At 44.6% G+C, this 22,021-nt stretch overlaps 1 protein-coding gene across 6 annotated transcripts in view; it reads left to right on the top strand.

Annotated features, from left to right (window-relative positions):
• Positions 1-22,021, top strand: part of EHBP1 (EH domain binding protein 1) — a 453,701-nt gene that overhangs the window by 341,372 nt on the left and 90,308 nt on the right. For 4 of the 6 annotated variants that reach the window (XM_048501837.1, XM_048501820.1, XM_048501827.1 and 1 more), the window contains one exon: positions 12,593-12,740. In XM_048501837.1, coding sequence (XP_048357794.1) covers positions 12,593-12,740 — 148 coding nt within the window. The remainder of the gene's footprint in view (positions 1-12,592; positions 12,741-22,021) is intronic. The other 2 variants (XM_048501846.1, XM_048501815.1) reach the window with 1 other exon arrangement.

Raw genomic sequence — 22,021 nt, 5'->3', positions numbered from 1 at the left:
AAGGGCTCCTTTGCATCATGAATCACATTTAGTCAAGCGAGAGAGAATGATTTCTGGATTGCAATTCAGTACAGGGTCACCTTTTCCCCCCCAGAATTATATAGGGTTTCGATGATAAGACCTATGACCAGGGGACCACACGGATTCTGTGTCTTGTGTAACAACTGAGCACAAATCAGATGCTGAGCAACTTTGATATATACTTTAATGCCACCGTAATCATCTTTATAACGATTGTCGGTTTATAATGCTTCTCCTACTCTGCGCTTTGTGCATTTGGTTTCATGGGCAATTATTCTGATATGAGCCGAAAACTGCGGAGGTGTGTGTGTGTGGGGGGGGGGGGGGATAGAAGAACATGCACACCTGGAGAGGATGCTCAGGTTTTTACCTTTCCCTTTTTGTTTACTCTTCTCCGTGAAGGATCATTATTGGTCGATCACACCCACTGAGCAGAAGAAAGTGAAAACGGCAAACCGTGTCCCCCCCCCCCCCAAAAGGCTATTCCCATTTCTGTCCTTACAAACAGCAACAGGCGCCACTTTGCCACTGTGCGGGGCAGAGAGAGGTCTGATGTACAGTAAGCAAAGACTTAACTCCAAAGGGTTAAGTGGGTTGAATCATATTTATCTGAATAGAATCCCAGGCCTGTTTTGCAGAACGGTTGAGCGTAAATACCTCTGGTTCACTTCAACGTTACCTTTGCGGGGGGAAAGGGTGGCGGGTTTCTTTACTTTAAATACTTGAACTGCTGGACCTTTACTCCCTTTTTTTTTCCCTGAGAAAGATGTATTTGTACCAGATTAGAAAAGCTAAACTGTTTCTTTACATTGAATAATCAGCCTGTCATGACAAATCTATCTCCTTCCGCATGAGCAGATGCCACTTCGACTAGTTCCTTTTAGACTCACACTGGGTTTTAAGCTGGATCCCGGTGCATGACTGGCAGCGTATTTGTTGGGCCGGATCTAAGGAGCCAGGCAGCGTTCAGCTCCTTTTTGCCCACAAAAGAGCAGCCAGACTACCAGCAAGAGGCCTTGGATGTAACACAAGGTGATACTTACTTAGTCAGCCATTCTCGCCCCCCCCTCCCCCCCCCCATAGGTCTTTTTAAAGTAAACTAAGAACTTATCACTTTCGGAATGAAAAGAGGAATTAAATTATCACATGGGCTATCTTTCCCAGAACTGCATTATTCTCTCTGCCGGTAATATTGTGCCAAATCAAAAGTAAGATTTCCCAAAAAGATACTCTTTTTCTTACTTGGTTGGGCATTGATATTTTTGTATAGCTGTTGTAATTACTTTAGGCAAGGCGCAGTGCGAACAGGGAGAGGGTGTTTCTAGGTTCTGGCTCAAATAGTTCAAGACATCTTGCTTTAAAAAAAACCCAAACTTTGCAAAGGTTTGCACCATGCCACTTAACTTTTTTTTCATTCTGCAAAGCTTGCTGAACTAAAAAGGGTGTGAAATGTGTACTAATAATTTACCGTCGCCGTAAAAAATATAACACTATCGTATAAAAAGTATCTATTTTGCTGTTCATTAATAAGGTGAACGTATTTTCTGATTATATAATTAGGCACATGGTGTTTATCCAGCAATCAGCTGTGAATGCAAAGTGTTCATATTGCTGTTTGGCTGACTGCCTCTTGCTTGGACTTGTTTCTAGATCTTAAAAACCAAAGAATCTGCTCTCTATTGTTTTCACCAAGAGTACCCAGCATTTGGCAACTGAGATTTTATTCCTTCTACCTGTGTATTTTTGCGAGCTGTTTGGAAGCTCTGTGCTGTGCGCAAAACAAAAGTGAAATCCCTAGAGTGACCAGAGATTGAATCTGACCAGATGGGACAAACTTGAAAAAGATTTTGACTTTCCACTCTGTTTTGCAACGAGAGAAAGCCGCGCCACCCCCTTTTCTGGGTTGGAAAAGGCAGAGATCAGCCATCCCCAGAGAATCGAGCAGGTGTGGCCATTGGCAAATGCGGCGAGCTACGTTACAAACTAACGTAAGGAAAGTTTGCTGCGAGATCTCCTGAACAGTTTTAATATTTCAGCCCAAATTGTATTTATGCAAACAAGAGCTGATCTCTGGCTCGCAGTTGAAAAAAAAAATTAGCCTGGCCGAGCTTTAAAGATCATGTGATTTCCCCCCCCCCCCTTAATTTTCTTCTTCTTCTTTGTTCTGTAGCATGTGAATAGGTACCTTTTGGTAATCCTTGCCTCTGGACAAGCACAGAATTCTTTCTCCTTCTAAATGGCTAATAACAGAGCTGTTCGTCCTAACCATGAAAAGAGGGGCAGTAAAGTTCTTTTTCTTAGCAGGATTATGTAATTGGGGCACGTCATGGACAATTTTGAGGGTTAGTGCTGTCTGTTCGACGCTGCCCATGTTTTGCAGAGTTATATTTTCATTTTAATGTTAATATACTACCGCTGATTATGGGCACGCCTCCAGTTCTGTACCCCGAAGGATGGGAAAGAATGTCTGCCGCTAACATAAAATAAATGAAAATGAAAAGAATGTCAGGGTGTATCAACTTGGGTGAGACAGAAATTATGAAGAAAAAAAAGCCATTTGAAGTCTCGCGTGGGGGGGACGGGGACTTTTTGGCAACATGGCAAAATGTTCCTTTAACTAGACCAGGGTGGAGGGCGTTTTGTTTTGTTCCGCAAACTTCTAGTTTAATTTTGAAAGGAAAATGTGTTCAGCCTTTACACACGCGGTGTTCCTGGATTATTTCCTGGATAGGTTAATCATCTCAGCCACTGCGCTGACAATTCCTCACATTCTAATTCACCTTCACAAATCCCTGGCCCCGTTTTTGACCAGAGTTAATGTCAGTCACTGTTGTGCGCGGCCACTACAAAAAGGACCCCCTAACGGCAGCCATTTTTGTTTGCTTCTTAAGATCCAAAGGCTGCTGAAAGAACAATTGGATAAAGTTGAGGATTGGAAGGGCTTGATTTTCTTGTTCCTGTGAAATGAAACTTTCGTTCTTTTTTTCTTCTCCCTGCTCCTTAAAAATAGAAGTCTGTTGCCGGGGGGGCGCAGGGGGGGCTTGCTGTCTCAAAGCCTTCGGGATGCCACTGCTGATCACTTTAATTACTAGGACTAAGGAGGATAAAATTAAAAGTAGCACCATTGAAGCAGTGGAAAGAAAGCTCGCCTAGATGTCGGTGAACTGTGAAATATAAAAATTGCATACAAATACTTTCCTTACAAGAGGGGAAAACAAGGAATTACATTATTTGTTCCTGAAGAGTTTCTCCCGAAAGAGTGAAGTTTTAGCTGGGTGTCCGGGTGGCGAACGTTCAGACCAGTACAAAATGCAGGGGGGAAGAAAACGCTCATCTTTTTAGTGCATTTTTAAAAATATGGCAAAGAGATATATAATGCTTATTTATTAATTTTCCCCCCAAGAAGGATATCGTACACAAGGGGTTACTTAGAGCATGGGTTGCAGGCCTGCTCCTGGTTGTGTTCAAAATTAGTCCCATATATTAAGACCCATGTATTAAGAAGTCCTGTATATTAAAGAGCATTTCCTAGTTAGTGTTCTATATACCTCCTAACAACTGGAGAAACGCTGCATAGGATTCCACTGCTAGCATATGTCACGGTATACGTATTTGTCCCTTTTTCACATTGCAAGGTTTTTGTTTAGAAAGCATAAAGGGACGTTCCCTTTCAGATTGTAAACAGCAAGGAGGCTTATGCGTGCCTTACTAAGTAGGTATTTCTAAAGAAGATCGGGGAGGGCAGCATTGCCTTTGAGGCCCCTTCCGCACTGGCAGAATAAGGCACTTTCAATCCACTTTCACAATTGTTTGCAAGTGGATTTTGCTATTCCGCACAGTAAAATCCAGCTGCAAAGGGCATTGAAAGTGGATTGAAAGTGCATTATTCTGCATGTGCGGAAGGGGCCTAAGTCAGTGGTGGCAAACCTTTGGCACTCCAGATGTTATGGACTACAATTCCCATCTGGTCATGCTGGCAGGGGCTGATGGGAATTGTAGTCCATCACATCTGGAGTGCCAAAGGTTCGCCACCACAGGCCTAAGTTATGTCTCGCACAATATTTTTTTCCTGCTTGCTCCTATTAGCAAATTGAGCTGCCCTCATTCCTCGGCCCTTTCTCCTGGCTTCCTAGTAATATCTATCATGGCGCACTATCGTTGCAGTTCTGTCTCTGTGTTCGCACGTCGAATTACATTTTAAAAAATACTGTCGGGTGACATCATTCCAGGATGCATTTCTCTGGCCGCACCTCAGGTCACTGGATGGCTATAGAGGTGTGGAAATGCATAACGCAGCGGGGATAGATCGCTGTTTCTGTTATGGTAAACATTACTCAGAGAAGGACTCAACAAGAAGCCGTATAATCAGATCAGATCTTACAAGTGCTATGCAGTTCACTATTTGTTGCATTTCTGGTTTGTCAACTTCTGCCAGACCTCATTCTCTACTCTTCTTGAACTCTTTTGCCTGAGCAAAGAATGGGTAACCTACAAGTGTCTGTCTATTAACAGAATATTGCATTGTGCTCTGCTGGTAATTAGCCAATATGGATGTAAACCCCAATTGGCCTTTTCAGCTACTTTGTACTGGGGAGAAAACCTCAGCCTGCTGTTTGGTTTGTTCTTTTGTTTGTCTTCCCCTTCGCCACTGGGAGAGGGGCTACTTTCAGACATCATGTGTAAACTGTGATTTTAAACCATTGTTTGACCAAAACTCAGTTGTGATATCTAAATACAGCTGGTCCAATTAACCAGAGTTTGCTGGTTGGTACCGAACTGGGTTTTCAAGCGATGCTGTGTAGCCGGTTTTCAACCACCAATTATAGTTTGTTATGATGTCTGAACTGAGTGGAGCATTACTGCCCCTTGTGACAGCTTACTACATAGACATCCACATGGACGAGATGTCCATCTTGCTGGAAGGTAGAAAGGAAACATGAAGATAAACCAAGGTTTATAGAGCAACTGAGTTTTGTTACTGGTAGACTAACCTGAGTTTGTTGCACAAACTCTGGTTTAAACATACTACAATTTGTTGTGGTATCTGACTGCAGCCAAAGGAACAAGCAATCTGATACGTACAATATGTCTATATTTCATTGATTATTCAGTCATTAATCTTATACCTCGTTTCTGCTTGTGGTCCTCTTCATCCATTGCAGAGGCAGGTCTTCCTTGCTCAGTTCATTCCTCATGCTGTATGCCAGGGGTCCCCAACCTTTTTGAGCCCGTGAGCACCTTTGGAATGTTCACATAGTATGCTGAGTGCTTCTACAAAATGGCTGCCAAAGGAGGCAGAGACAGCCACAAAATGGCTGCCACAGCTTACCTTCAGTGACACACTGAAAATCCTTGTGCTGTGGTAGCAGCTGCTCCCGAAGCAATCTTCTTAAAAATGTGCACAGCCCATCAAACCTCCAATGACCCAACAGAACCAAAAGCCCCGCTTGTCCCTGATCACTGTCTAAAAACACTTAGTGGGTGTTGGTGGGTCCCTTAATGTCCGTGGGTCCCCAGTCCATTGGGGACCTCTGATATAGGCACTCTTTGACTGCTTGAAAGTCTTGCATGAGCAGAAGTGCCCACTACCAGAAGTAAATTTGCATATCTCTGTAAACAAAGAGGAGCACAAGTGGGAAAAAAAGGCATGGGGTCCCATCCCTTATCCGTTTCTGTCAAGAAGAGGATTTTGGTCAAGTAACCAAGGAGACGCTAAGTTAAAATGAACGTGGTACAACCATCTACACTGGAGAAGAATACATGCATGACCAAGGTTACAGGCTGCACTGAGATTTCCCTCTTGGATAAGTGGCTAGATCTAGTCATTTATATTTGCCCACAGCTATCTGTTGTGCTAAAACCAGGAGCCCAAATTTAACTTCTTAATCTGAGAGGACCTCATCAGCTACATTTGCCATAAGGCTGTTCTTTATAACAGTATTGGGGAATGCTCATGATTATAACAACTGTAAAAAGTTTTTCTGAACTGGTGATTTAGGAACAGAAGGGGTTTTCTTGCAATTATCTGTCAACCTAGGGCAGTGATGGCGAACCTATGGCACGGGTGCCAGAGGTGGCACTCAGAGCTCATTCTGTGGGCACATGCAAACAGAGTGTTCCCCCCCCCCCCCCAACACATCTAGGCTAGCCTGGGCCACTGGGCTCGATTATTAGCATTAAACCTAAGACCCAGTTTTGGGGAAATAGCGTAGGTAACCCTGTTAGGCACTGTTAAACCCCACTGATTTTCATGCGAAGAACTAAAGCACGATCCTTTACCTGGAAGTAAACTCGGTTGCTGGAAATGGGGCTTGCTTCTGAGTAAACCCTCCTAGGGTCGTGATTCACCTGTTGGAATTGTTTCACGGTTGCTCCAAAGCAAAGCCATCAACTACCACCAAGCTTACTCCCAAGTAACGCCTCAGAGCCAACCATTTTTTCTAAACGAAAACCTCAGTATTCAGGTTAAATTACTGTGTTGGCCCTTTGCGATAAATAAGTGGGTTTTGGGTTGCAATTTGGGCACTCGGTCTCGAAAAGGTTCGCCATCGCTGACCTAGGGCATCATCTTTAAGTGTGTATCACTTAGCATTAAGTTGACCTTTTGCTATTTGAAATCATGTAGGTCAATGTGAGCGTTTGGGGTAAATATGCGGGGGGCTGTTTTTGTTTTATTTTCTCTGATTTTAAATTTTAAAATGTTGTTTTGAGATGAGCTCCAAATTGTAACGTGTGTTGCCAGATACGGAGGATTGCTGCAAAACAGGTTGTTATATCATTTGCTTGGCGTTAAACCGAACTGAATTCTTAGTGGCTCACTATAGAGGCCAACGCTTTGTGGTTTTAATCTGTTGAGAACCTCCACAAATATATATATATATTGATGGGACTGTTACTTGGTGTGCCTTTTGGGGGTGAGAAAGTAAACAAATCAAATATGCAGACCCGCTGAAAAGCTCCGGGCCTCAGCAAAATTGTCTTTCTAGTGTTAGGACATTAGTTGAAAAGTAAATCAAGGCAATCTGATAGGGAAACAGAATTCTGTCAATCAGGCTCAAGATATTGTGCTGTGTCCATATACTTTGTTTACTGTAGGATTTTATGAGTTGTAACCTGCCCATGCAAGCTGTTAATGAGGCTAAATCTCGCTGCTTGAGGATTGAATTACAGCACACCTCTGGGCTAATGGTTATAAACAGAAAGTCCCATTAGGGCTGCATTCTGATGCATTCATTTGCATTTTTCCTATTGTACCCAGAACAATGACGAGTAAATAGCTACAAACAAACAATTTGCATGGAAATGGGTAAAGTGTACCTAATTAGTATTTTGGGCTTGTTTTATTAATGATTGCTTAAATGAAATAGGACTCTCTAGCAAGGCTTTCCAGGTGTGGAATAATTCCGTTCCTTGTGAAAAAAATTAACTTGATGTAAAATAACTCACTGAAAATTAACTTCATAGCACTCTTTTTGCTGACAGAAACAAAATGTGTTCTGTGTAGTTAAGGTCATCTGCCAGTATTTTAGGATGTACCAGAACTATTGTTTGTGTACGTGGCAGAACCGTTCTCATATTGCCATTCGGCTTCTTATTGTCAGCAGCCTAATTTCTCTGGCTTCTTATTGCAAGCAACCTAATTTCTCCATTCGCTCTCCCCCTATTTTACATGGACTGCCCACAGCTTCTTTAAATTGGAGCGTGGACTCTAAACGTCTCCCTTTCTTTCACCTTGGGGGCACTGCACCAAAATAGCAGCCCCACCATCTTCTGACACATTGCAAAGTCCTCGATTGTTTGGAGAAAACAAAGAGTATAGCAATTGCTAAGAGGCATCATAGAAACATCTGGTCCTCTGAAATCACTACTTCAATCCGAGTTCACAGACCCACCACACAAAATGTTGGGAATGTTTGAGGGAATAATTCTTCCACTGGCGGCCTCCCTTTTTAAACAGAGCTTGGTAGAGTTGCCAACTCCAGGTTGAGAAAGTCCTGGAGATTTGGGGGTAGAACCTGGGTGGGGAGCTCAGCAAGGAACAAGTGGGCCGTGGGGTCCACCCTCCAAAGCAACCATTTTCGCCAGGAGAACTGATCTCTGTAGTCTGGACAACAACTGAAATTCCAGGAGATCTCCAGGTGTCACACAGAGGTAGGCAGCCTTAGAACTTGGTTGTATCTTGCCCATCACTGTCCACATAACAGAATACTTGGCAGCTTCAGAGTGCTGCATAAGTAGGGCAGAGGTGGGATCCAGCAGGTTCTCACCAGTTCCCAAGAGTGGGTTACTAATTATTTGTGTGTGCCAAGAAGGGGTTACTAATTGGGTCTGCTTTTCCGTTAGAAATTCCATTAGGTCCAAAAATCATACAGTCCTGTTGTTTCCTATGTGGCTGGTTAGCGAAGGTAGAAAACGGGATAATTCTCCCTGTTGGGCTGTTTTAAAAACATGTTTTAGACATATGGTAAAGTTCCTTGTTTAAGGAAAGTATCCTTCTTTTGATTTCTAGAAACAATATTAAGTATTTGAAAGTATTAAGTATTTGACAGGCAGTCAATTAGAGGAGAAGTAGTTGTTTCTGTTGGCAATAGATGATAGGACTTGCTATAATGAGTTTAAATTATGGACAGAAAGACACCAGCTAGAAATTAGGAACTTTTTTTTTACAGTAAGAGTTTTTTACAGTAACAGAGAAATTATTAATGCCCCGCCCCCGGAATGCCTGGCCACGCCCCCATCATGCCCCGCCCAGCCGCCACTGTTTGAATCCCACCACCATGGGAACCTGTTACTAAAATTTTTGGATCCCACCACTGAAGTAGGGTGATATAATGGTAGCAAACAGAACGGGTCACTAGTTTGTGAGAGGCGCTAAGTGTTTTGGTGAGGGACTTCATCAGAAGTTTTTGAAGTCCACATGTATCTGGCCTACCAGCTTGCTATTGCTACTTAATAATACTCAAAAATTACCAGAGGTCAAGACGTTGCTGATCTTCCTAGGTTGGCTTGCTCAGCATCCTTAATAATTCTATCTTTCTTAATACTCTCTCCAATTTATCTGCAATAAGCATCAGGCTAACAGTCCTATAATTTCATGGCTTTCCCTCTCCACCGTTGCTTTACAATCAACATAACATCAACATAAAATTGAAAGTATTGAAGAACCCATTTCTTTCAATATAACTGTCATTGAACACCATATATTCTAGAAACAATGACTGATGTACACATTTTCTGGATTTATTTTCAGATTACCCGTAGGAAGCCTATAAAAATTAGATATATTAGCATATATTGCTGAAGAAGTTGTCGAAAAACACGACTTATGCGCAAAGCGTTTCCTTTGTTTGCTTAGATACGATATTCAAGTGGACTGCCAAAAACTGAACAGTGATGAAATAGACCATATATTCTCCGGTGTATGGAGAACGAAAAAATGGAATTTGGTTCCTATGAATTATGAGTTTGGAATTATGAAATATGGATGGATATCCTATATGAATTATGAATTATAACATTTGGATTTATGTCTGAAATATGAAGATATATGAAATGAAATAAGACGATAAACTGAAATAATAGTAAAGAATATTTAATTCACATCAGCTTGAGTTCAACGGTTTGTTGTATTGTTGTATTGTTTGAGGTAGTGCATGCTGGACTCAGTTTTTGTAACCCTACTGGGTCATCATGAGAAAATAAAATCCTATGTCAGTGGTGGCGAACCTATGGCACGGGTGCCAGAGGTGGCACTCAGAGCCCTCTCTGTGGGCACACGCAAACAGTCGCCCCCCTCCCCCACACATCAAGGCTGGCCTGGGCCGCTGGGATCAATTATTAGCATTAAACCTAAGACCTACTTTTGGGGAAGCAGTGTAGGTAGCCCTGTTAAGCGTTGTTAAACTCCACTGATTTTCATGTGAAGAATTAAAGCACAATCCTTTACCCAGTAGTAAGCTCGGTTGCTGTCGATAGGGCTTGCTTCTGAGTAGGTCGTGATTCACCCATTGGAAGAGTTGCACGGTTGCTTCAAAGCAAAGCCACCGACTACCACAAAGCTTACTCCCGAGTAACGCATGCCTCAGAGCCAACTGTTTTTTCTAAACTAAAACCTCAGCATTCAGGTTAAATTGCCGTGTTGACACTTTGCAATAAATAAGTGGGTTTTGGGTTGCAATTTAGGCACTCTGTCTCGAAAAGGTTCGCCATCACTGTCCTGTGTAAAGGGAAAACATGCAGTTATGTGACCTTCCCACCTGAGGTCAGAAATTATATAGATCATTCAAATGGTACCGTTTACTACCTGAGCTACTTTTTGCGATAACTAGACCTTACTTGGTAGCACCTGCAAGCATGTATTAGTCTGGTTGATTTAAGTTGGATTCAAAATCGCATAGCCTTATCTGGATTTTGTCATAAAGTAAAATTAAAGGGCACACCTTCTCTGTAGCCATGTTAGTCTGTTGCATCAAAATAAAACAAGTCCAGTGGCACCTTAACGATTGACAAAGTTTATTCCAGCCAAGGCTGACTCCATAAAGTTTATACTAAATTAAACTTTATTAGTGTTTTTACTAAAATAAACTTTATTAGTGTTTAAGACACCGCAGGATTTTTGTCTTACTATATGGCTTCTATGCGTTTGGGATATGTCAGCAAATTCCTTCTCTTTCTCCGGTATCTGACTCTTACCACCTTGGAACACACCCATCTATGGCATACAGATAAACACGTGGTAAGAGGCCAACTTACTAGAAGTCCCTGGCCCCTCAATGATGCGGTTGGCCTCTACTTGGGCTAGGGCCTTTACGGCTCTGGCGCCGGCCTGGTGGAACACTCTCCCTCCAGCTGTCCGGGCCCTGCAGGACCTTGGAGAATTCCGCAGGGCCTGTAAGACTGAGTTGTTCCACCGGGCCTTTGGAGAGACCAGCCGCTGAGGGTGCCCCCTGCCCCTGCTCCTCCTCTTTGCCCCATATGGGTCCCTCATACTATCGGGACCCATTATATATATGTATATTTCTGGGGAGGGTTTAAGCAAGGTTTTCATGGGAATTAACTGTTGTTTTAATTGTATTTATGGTAATAATTTTGTGATGATTTTATGTATGATGTTTTTATGCTGTACACCACCCTGAGCCCTTCAGGGATAGGGCGGTATATTAAATTAAACAAATAATAAATAATAATAAACTGGTTGTCTTGATGGGTACTAAAGCATTTTCCTGTATATTGTACCACATTTTTAGCCCATATTGGCACCGGAAGTGTGATAAAATGCTCTTCCAGGGTGTTCCAGGGTGAAAAAGTTAAAACCAAACAGTGATAGTTTGGTAATTGATGTGAGCTTCCTGTATCCTTCAGCCAAGAGTTAATTTTTACCACGCATTACATCAGCTGCCTGTTAGAGTGGATGTCAAAATGGTTGCTCGCATCTTCCCACAGCTCTCAGAGAAATGGAACCTGTTGTGAAATGCTAACCTTTGCACATTTCCATTGCCACATCTATTATTAGTTCGTTAGATTTTTATCCAATCTTTCCTTCGTGGAGGAAAGAAGTTCATATGGAGTTGCCCAATGGTTTCTAGCCCTGGAGGATTAATCAGGTCCTGACGATTTAACTTTGAGGATAGGCTTTTCAGAAAATTCTCTTTATTACAGACTGATAGTTTGTGTACAAACAGCACAATCTGAAACACACTTTCCTGGGAGTAAGCCCCACGGAAGAGTCCTGAGAAGACCTACTTAAGGTTGCTCTGTTATTCTGTCCAGTGGTTATTCCAAAACAAAAACATTTTAAAATTAGGAAATGCTTTTGCTCTTCTGAACAGGAAATGTCTTATAATTGATAGCTTTCATTCACTTTAGATCTCTGCTTAACTAACTTTAATTAGATTTTTAAAAAACCAGTTTAGCGTATTGGTTGCGGTGGGTTTTCCGGGCTGTGTGGCCGTGGTCTGGTGGATCTTGTCCCTAACATTTCGCCTGCATATGTGGCTGGCACCTTCAGAGGTGTATCACAGAGAGAAGTCTGTTACACACTGTGTCCAGTGAGAAGGGAATGTTTTAGTGGTGTATAAATTGTCATGTCCCCAGGTGGGGAAGCAATCAGTAAGTGTTTGATTGGAATTTGCTATGCAAAGGTGTGGTTGATAGTATTTCATTTGGTTGCCGAATGACCTTGGAATTTTCGGCCAGCCCTCTTGAAGTAGTGCAATTCTTCCTTTTTGGAACTTGGCTGTCTCCGCCTGCTTTTGCCCCCACATTAGTACTTTGAATGTTGGTCTTAAACATACTGTGTGCTACTGTGGCCCTAAATTTGGGGTAGCTATCAGCCTCAGACTGTATTTTTAAAAACCTGTTTAATACAATAATTTTTTGGGAGGGGGGGGCAGACCGTGTTCCTGGATGGCTGTCGAAATTGTGTTGTTGACACCCCGCTGATATGGAGCTTCCTATTTATAACGTGGGCCAAGCACCATGCTGTAAACCAGTTACTATCATGATGATCAGATTGAGAATGAAATTGCATTTCTGTCAATTACTGAGTTGGCAACTGTTCAATATATCTTAGCAGCAAGATGAAGAGCGGCGTCGGCAGCTAAGAGAGAGAGCTCGTCAGCTAATAGCAGAAGCCCGATCTGGAGTGAAGATGTCAGAACTTCCTAGCTACAGTGAAATGGCTGCAGAAAAGTTGAAAGAAAGGTCAAAGGCATCTGGAGGTGAGTTAAGGAACTTGCATCTTATTCCTATGGCAACCCAGAATCCCAAGGAAGACCTTTCTGGGAGCTGCTTTTATTCAGACTTCAAAATGGCCTTGCAGATAATTGTTGTTCCCAAAGTCGACACATCTGTAGATATGTGCCATACCTCTTCGTTTCACAGAGTTGGGGGGAAAGTGTGCCTCTGCTTACAACTTGAGTAAAACTGGGAATCGGTAAGTTAGATGTAGCTTGAACTATTGAGTTCACCTTGTCCTCCTTCTCCAGGAACCATAGAGTCAGAGCAACAACTACCCATTCAGGCAGTCAAGTATCACATATTTGTACCCCTCTATATTTTGTAAGGGCAATTGTGCCTGTCCAAAAGTAGAACATGGGGGGGGGGGGTTCACAGCCTTGGTATGTGGCAGAACCAAAGAGAGCAGAAGATATAATCAAAATGTGCTAATGTCAGTTCAGGGGGGTCAGTTCTGTCAGGAAGTTAACAAGATCCCAAGCGATGGAGCAGACAAACCCACTAACTAGTTCCACCCATCTCTTAGTTCTTCCGACTGTCTAGGTCAGTGGTGGCGAACCTTTGGCATTCCAGATGTTATGGACTACAATTCCCATCAGCCCCTGCCAGCATGGCCATTGGCCATAACATCTGGAGTGCCAAAGGTTCGCCACCACGGGTCTAGGTTCCTAGATTCCATACACACACATGCACGCACACACATCCATATACCCAATAAACATATGAGATGAGTTGTTTCCATGACTGGCTACAGAAGGGAAATGATCAAGTGACTACCTGGGTGTTTACAGCCCTTAGAATTGCAGACATCATTTTGTTTCTTATCTTGTGATGGTGGAAAGTGCAGTCAAGTCGCAGCTGACTTGTGGCAAACTCTGGTGAGGTTTGGAAGACCAGAGATGCTCAGAGGTGGTTTGCCATTGCCTTCCTCTGCATAATAACCCTGGACTCCCTTGGTGATCTCTCATCCAAGTACTAATCAGGCCTGACCCTGCTTTAGTTTCCAACATCTGCTTAGATTGGGCTAGCTTGGGCCATCCAGATCTAGGCAGGAGAAAACAAAGGTAATTTGCCATAGTCCTCCTCGGCATAACAACCTTGGACTCCCATGGTGGTCTCCTATCTGGGGCCAATCTTGTTTAGCTTCTGAGATCTGATGAGATCGGACTCGCCTGGGCCATCCAGGTCACAGCTTAGTTCTGTATTATTCTATAAGGAAATGTATTTATTTTGAAAGTTTTCTCTTACCTTCCAGTTGGGTGTCAAAATCAGGAGGCCTGGTCCACAACGACAGGGCAGCCTCCCAAAAATCTCAGAACCAGGAGAAAGGAGACAACCTGGAGAGAGAGGACAATCAGAAGTTCCTGCTGGGCTGAGTGTAGGGGCTTACAGAAAGATACAGTCCTTTAAGCTTGTGGGTCCTGGATTGAGAAGTGAAAGCCATCGTCTTGGTTTGAACCAGGAAGCAAATAGGTAACCAGTGTAGTGCTTTTATGGGCTAAATGATTTACCCTGGTCAAAAGTAAGATGCTCGCATGTTATACCAGTTGACGTTTCTGAGTTGTCTTCCGAGTTGGGGCTAGTCACAGTTTGTGGACTTAAGTCACAGTTCATTCAGAACTCTGTCAGCCCCACCTGTCTCACAAGGTGTCCGTTGTGGAGAGAGGAAGGGAAAGGAGTTCGTAAGACTCCTTACAGGAGAGAAAGGTGGGGTATAAATACAAACTCTTCTTCTTCTCTTCAAGGGCATGTAGACCATGTTACAATAACCAGGCCTGGAGATTACCACAGCATGGGCCCGTGCAGCGAAGTCAGCTGTGGTTTAGGAGAGAGGCCGCTTTCCATGACAATTACAACTGAAACTCTGCAGTCTTTGATATCACAACTGTTTGTCTTTCCAGCAGGATGTCCAGTAGGACACCAGTTCTTTTTACTGAATCTGTTAAAAAAAAAAAAGGTTCTCGTCCCACACAAAATTAGAAGCAGAATTGTCAGTGGAAATCACCTCTGTGTTGTGTGGAATTGGCATGTTTTTCCTCATCCACCTGCCCATGACATCTAAGCTCTGTCCCAATACGGAAGTGACAATTTCCAGAGATTTGTTCAATGATGTATAGAGTTGGGGGTGCCATCAGCATACTAAGGACCATATGGAGACCAAGCCCTGTGAGGAAAACATGAGGGCACTTAGGAATGTTTCATCTCGAAAAGAGAAGATTGAGGGGGGTCCTGTCAGTCAGGCAATAAATCACTTGCTGGTTTCAAGGATTTTATTGAAGAAGAAGAAGAAGAAGAAGAAGAAGAAGAAGAAGAAGAAGAAGAAGAAGAAGAAGAAGAAGAAGAAGAAGAAGAAGAAGAAGAAGAAGCAGAAGAAGAAGAAGAAGAGGAGGAGGAGGAGGAGGAGGAGGAGGAGGAGGAGGAGGAGGAGGAGGAGGAGGAGGAGGAGGAGGAGGAGGAGGAGGAGGAGGAGGAGGAGGAGGAGGAGGAGGAGGAGGAGGAGGAGTTTGGATTTATATCCCCCCTTTCTCTCCTATAAGGTGACTCAAAGGGGCTTGCAATCACTTTCCCTTCCTTCCCTCCTCACAACAAACACCCTGTGAGGTGGGTGGGGCTGAGAGAGCTCCGAGAAGCTGTGACTAGCCCAAGGTCACCCAGCTGGCGTGGGTGGGAGTGCACAGGCTAATCTGAATTCCCCAGAGAAGCCTCCACAGCTCAGGTGGCAGAGCTGGGAATAAACCCGGTTCCTCCAGATTAGATACACGAGCTCTTAACCTCCTACGCCACTGCTGCTCCTGGACAAATACTTGTCTAGGATGCTCAAGGATGATCCTGGCCTGAGCAGGGGATAGGACTGGATGGCCTGTATGGCCCCTTCCAACTCTATGATTCTATGATCTGAAGCTTTGGATCAGTGATTCCCAAAGTGGGCGCTACCGCCCCCTGGCGGGTGCTGCAGTGATCCAGCGGGGCGGTGATGGCCACAGGTAGAAACATATATCTATCTGTTTAATTGCTATTAAAATTTTAAAAAAATTAATTTCCAGGGGGCGCTAAGTAATATTTTTTCTGGAAAGGGGGCGGTAGGCCAAATAAGTTTGGGAACCACTGCTCTGGATGATCTCACAGGGGGGCCACACTGAACCCTGTAGAATGCCACAGGAAACATTCTGTTGAACTGGTACAGCCTCTCCCATTTTCACCCCTCTTTGCCCATTTTGATAGTCAAGACCTAAATCCCTGGAGTACCTTTTCCTTCACTCCTTACTGTATGCTTCAAGGCTTTTGGTAAGATTGTACGAAGAACTGCAGCAAATGCAGCAGAAAGATCTAATAAAGTTGTTTAAAATACTTTCACCTGGTCGGCTGGAAGAGAAAATTGTCGACTAAGAATAACCAAGCCCCATCTGTGTGCCATAGCCAGACCTGAAGCCAGATTGAAAAGGAGCAAGAGCAGAAGAGTCATCCAAGAACTCAAGGCATTACTCTGCCACCACGCACTCAATTACTTTTCCCTTAAAGGGCAGATTAGAGACCGGATTATAGTTAGACAGAAACCTGCTGGCCAGAGACCATTTAAGGCATTGTATCAGGTGCGTTTGTCTAGGGTTCTCCGACATAGAGTTATGATTCATAGTTCTTATCATCCATCATCGCTCGCCAGCATCATGCTGGCAGGGGATGATGGGGAACTTGTAGTCCATAAACAATCTCTGAGAGGGGTCAAAGCTGAAGTTTGACACCTGTGGTTTAAAATGAACGATGTCTTCTTGAGTAGATCTTTTTGTTCGTAGTCCCAACCTGGATGATTCAGGCAAGCCTGATCTCATCAGATCTCAGAAGTTAAGCGGGGGTCAGCCCTAGTTAGTATTTGGATGGGAGGGCTTCCAGGGTCACTATGTACAGGAAGGCAACGGCAAACCACCTCTGCAACTTACCTCCAGTCACACTGGAGATCCGTGTGCTGTGATGGCAATTCCTGCCGAAGCAACGTTTATTTAAAATATTTTTACTAGTTTTCTCAAATATAATTCAAAACCAGAAAAGAAAATATAGAAAGAGAAAAAAGAAAATATAGTTACTTATAAACCCTAATGTTATTCAGGAGAACATTACATAGGCCCTTTCCGCACGGAGGCGGAAGGGCTTGGGTCGGCGTTACTGACGGACGCACTCGATGACGGCGGGACCGGGCCCTCACGCATTACGGACGGTCCCAGAAAGAACTACCGAGAAGACGGGCGCCGCTGGAGCCTGCCGTCGCCTCGTGGTGGATTCTACCTGGTTTCTCCCGGGCGCGCGATCGCCAGGGCTCAGGGGGACGCTTCTCCCAGTTCTGGGCGCGACTCTGGCTTCAGCTGCCGAGAGCAGGGGCGTGGTCCTCAGGCTCCGGGCGACGCCGGAGGGCCGGGATAGCACGGTAAGTGGAGGGAGTGCGGGGGAAGCGCCTGGAAGCCACTTTCGCCGTTATAATCGGTAAAGCGGGCTTCCAGCCGGCGTTTAAGAAAAAAGCGCGCTTCCCAGCCGCACTCTGGAAATGCCGTGCTTGGCGCCGTCGGTCGGCGCGTAGGGCGGCGCTGCAGCTGCGCCGGGACCGTGTGCAGCTAATGGCTGCCTGGGGACGGCGCTTTTTGTTGTCCTCCAGGTCCGCCATATTCACGGGCCTCGCGTATGCGGAAAGGGCCATAGTTTTAAACTTTGTTACCTTCTAACCTTGAGTTCCACAACAGCAATAAATATCGAGTAAGCAGTTACTTACATCTTAATCAAAAACAAATTAATATTCTGATGATGATGATGATGATGATGATGATGATGATGATGATGATGATGATGATGATGATGATGATGATGGTAGATTTCACAGCTGCCCGATCTTTAGCTGACTGTTGGTCTTCATTACAATTCGAGCCTCACCCAGAGGCCTAGGGAGTTGTAATGCATCAGGGTAGTATTCGTGTGGATCCCAGCAGGGCTGCCTTCTGAACTTGACAGATGTTAATTTTGTCATTTCGGAGATGTTTCAAGTGCTGCCCTAGTGTTTATTGCTATTATTATTATTATGTAATCAATTCAACTGCAAATAAGAAGTGCAATTCCCGTTTCTCATCAAACTCTTGTTTTGACCGTCTCTTTGCAAGCTTTGTTAATTTGGCCTTTGTAGCAATATCCTCTGACTTTATCTTCCCAGAGTTCTGTGTTAAGATCTCTTTCAGTTTTCCAGCGGGATGCAACTATTACCCTCGCAGCTGTTAGTGAGTGCCAACGTGGTTCATTAAGCTTCTTTGGGGAATTTTCGGGCAAAATGCCTAATAGCATAGTTTTAGCAATAAAAGGAAATCTTTAAGTATTTTTTGTATTTTCATTTGTACTTCCAAGGCAACATTTAAAGAAATCTGCACAGCCCCAGTCAGATCTCCACTGGCCAGTCATAAAGCTTTACTGGGCCCGTCTGGCCGGACCTCCTTTTCTTAGTGAGGTAGGTCAGGCTGAAAGAGTTCTGAGAGCAGTGGCGGAGCAGCAAGGGGAAGGGGGGTGCGTTGCGCACCGGGCGCACGCCTGGGGGGTGGGAAATCGCCCCCCGGCCACTCCCCCTTTTCCTTGCGACCCCCCGCACAGCCCCCCGCCCCCTTCCCTTAGTTCCTTTTTTTTCTAGTACTTTTTCAGGCTGGAAAAAGCGGCCTATTTACAGTTCAGGCTCATGGAGGGGTGCAAAAAACACACTGCGCACCGGGCGCAGTTTTGCCCAGCTACGCCTCTGTCTGAGAGAACTAGAACTGGCCCAAGGTCACCCAGCAGGCTTCATGCGAAGGAGCAGGGAAACAAATCCAGTTCACCAGATGTGTTGGCAGGTACTTGCCAGATGTGTTGTGCACACCAGATGTGTTGGCGACCCCTACTCTGTCAGTTCTGTTCAGGTATGCAGTCCTCCGATTCTTCTAATAAGTTTATTCTGTGGGAGTTCAAAAAGATAAGCCCTGTTCGCATGTTACGGTGAACATAAGTACACCCTGTGTGCCTTGGATTTTATTTATACGTGCAGTGAGTAATTCTCTTGTTACACCAGAGGTGGAATCCAGCAGGTTCTCACAGGTTCCCGAGAGTAGGTTACTAATTATTTGTGTGTGCCGAGAGGGGGTTACTAATTGGTGATTTTGCCACATGATTCTTGTCATACTTATGCCCCTCCTCCGCTCCTCAGCAGTAGCATGCAGAACTTGAAGCAGTCTAGCAGGAGGTGCACCGGTGTGCGTGGCAGCTCATGCGCGCCTGCGGCATTCGCTTTCCCCACTCCAAGGACCCTCGCCTTCCAGCAATGTACTCCCACTCCCGGAATGCCCTCACCACGCCCCCGGGTCAGTGGCGCCCCGCCCATCCCCATTGGTGCTACACCACTGTTTGAATCCCACCACCAGGGGAACCTGTTACTAAAATGTTTGGATCCCACCACTGTGTTACACTGAATGCACGTGCAGCTAAATGTGTGGTTTAAACCCTACGTTTATCCAGGTATTGGGCCCTGATTTCATTTGTAAAATGAATTCTCTTTGGCTCTTTTTTTCCCAATGTACAGACAGGACAGCTAACCCTTTTGAAAATTGTTGCTTCCAGTTGCTTCCGTACAACTATTCATAGCTTGTTTAAAAGTACTTTGATTAAATGCTTTGGGCCAGACTTTGATATTAGCACAATTTTAGCTGGAAGTAGCAAACCCCACATTCAAGCGTTGCGTGTTTCAACAGGTTGAGCGATTGTTATAATATGAAGTCTGATCACTTACGCTGTCTCTTGACATTTTTCACCTTGCTTTTCGTTCGTTCGTTTTACCGCTCTCCGTGCGATTTTCTTTTTCCTACTCCTTTCTCCACATTTGTTTTTTCGCAGAAGTTGATAGCAGAAAGGGTTGCAGGCTGTATTACCTTTCCAGCTGCCATTTTATGCCCCCGGTTAAATTGCTGAGGAAGAGAATAAGATTCTGTTGTGTTTTTCCCCCTCTGGACTCATTTTTACTTTCAGTGAATTTGTTAAGCACTCTCAAAGACAATCTTTTATTTGGCACGGGCACAAAATGTCTTGTAGCCTCTTTCCTCTCTCTCTCTTACTGACTGGGTGTGTGTCCTCTGAAAGGCGCACTCTTCATCATCTTTCTTCTTAAATAAGGAAAATAACGAGCCCCGTGGCGCAAAGTGATAAGCTGCAGTACTGCAGTCACGGCTCAAGAGCTGAGTTCGATCCCGACAGAAGTCCGTTTCAGGTAGCTGACTCAAGTCTGAGTCACCCTTCTATCCTTCTGAGGCTGGTAAAATGAGTTCCCAGCTTGTTGGGGTAACATGTAGATGACTGGGGAAGGCAACAACAAACTACTTGTAACACACAGTCTGCGTAATAAATGTTGGGGTGTGACATCACCCTATGGCAGTGATGGCGAACCTATGGCACGGGTGCCAGAGGTGGCACTCAGAGCCCTCTCTGTGGGCACGCGCACACAGAGTTCATCATGTGGGGAGCAGAAAATCACCCCCCACACACACACACACACACATCTAGTCTGGCCTGGGCCACTAAGCACGACATGCACGCACCACAATGAGCAGGGAGGACTCGGCTGGCGGGCCTGGTGCCTGTGCTCCAGGTGGCTGCTGCCCGAGGGGGAGGGGCACAGAGGAGGCAGAGATGCTAGAGAGGCACAGAGCGGTGTGTGTGGGACTTGCTGGAGGCTAGAGCAGGCTGGCCCCTGCTTGAGAAGGTGGGGTGGAGGAAGAGGAAGCTAACCGTTTTTTTTAAATCTAAAACCTCAGCATTCAGGTTAAATTGCTGGGTTGGCACTTTGCAATAAATAAGTGGGGTTTGGGTTGCAATTTGGGCACTTGGTCTCAAAAAGGTTCGCCATCACTGCCCTATGGAAAGGAAGTCTTTAATTCATACACTGTTAACTCATTACACAAATTCACTCCTAGTCAATCCGGATTCAGTTCTTGTAAGAATTTTACTGGAAGACCAAGTTTCCTTTATATCTCAGCAGGTAGCCAAATTTTGTATGTTGGCACATAATAAGCGTAGATCCAGGGTAGGACAGAGAGCCATACTGCATGATGGTGATTGTAATAATGTTACAAGCGGATTATATTTTTGCGTATAGGTTTCTGTACAAGTGTATAATTTTATTTTATTTTTTGTTCTCTTTTTGCTGGCCTAATGGCCGTAATAAAACTGTCTGTCTGACATCACCCTATGGATCAGAAATGACCCGGTCCTTGCTTAGGGGACTCCATTTATCTTTAAGAGAAGTTACTGGTTGTTTGCTTCCAGTCTTTCCAGGAATGCCAAAAGTGAACTGCTCACAAAACAATCTTAATTGATCTCTGTTTATGAAGAAGAAGAAGAAGAAGAAGAAGAAGAAGAAGAAGAAGAAGAAGAAGAAGAAGAAGAAGAAGAAGAAGAGGAGGAGGAGGAGGAGGAGGAGGAGGAGGAGGAGGAGGAGGAGGAGGAGGAGGAGGAGTTTTGATTATATCCCCCCTTTCTCTCCTGCAGGAGACTCAAAGGGGCTTACAATCTCCTTGCCCTTCCCCCCTCACAACAAACACCCTGTGAGGTAGGTGGGGCTGAGAGAGCTCCGAGAAGCTGTGACTAGCCCAAGGTCACCCAGCTGGCATGTGTGGGAGTGTACAGGCTAATCTGAATTCCCCAGATAAGCCTCCACAGCTCAGGCGGCAGAGCTGGGAATCAAACCCGGTTCCTCCAGATTAGATACACGAGCTCTTAACCTCCTACGCCACTGCTGAACGGTTACGAACCGCTTGAATACTGAACTGCCTTTCCATTTGCACCTCTGCTCATGGAAGCGGGGGAGCAGGGGCAATTTTTGCTGACTCTCCCCTCCCACTGCAGACCCTGCTATTGACCCCCATTATATTCCCAAAGGTTCACTAAACCCACAGAAGAATGGTTTCAGGTAACTTAGACATCGCTGGAGTAGAAGGAAGAAAAGACAGTTATCATTAATGGAGCAAAGCTGAATTCATGTTCTGTAGGATCAGAGCTTACATTTTTTAAGCCACACTTGAGATGATATAAACCTAAAAGAGAAGGAAAAGTATTTCGCTTCATACCCTGCCTTCCTCTGCTATAAAGAGTTTCAAGGGGCTTACAAACTCCTTTTCCCTTCCTCTCCCCACAGTAGAAACCTTGTGAGGTAGGTCGGGCTGGGGGAGTTCTGAGAGAACTAGGACTGGCCCAAGGTCAGCCAGCAGGCTTCATGTGAAGGAGC

The sequence above is a fragment of the Sphaerodactylus townsendi genome, linkage group LG01, assembly GCF_021028975.2.
Source record: "Sphaerodactylus townsendi isolate TG3544 linkage group LG01, MPM_Stown_v2.3, whole genome shotgun sequence".
NCBI classification, from domain to species: domain Eukaryota; kingdom Metazoa; phylum Chordata; class Lepidosauria; order Squamata; family Sphaerodactylidae; genus Sphaerodactylus; species Sphaerodactylus townsendi.
This window is presented reverse-complemented; position numbering and strand designations above follow the sequence as displayed.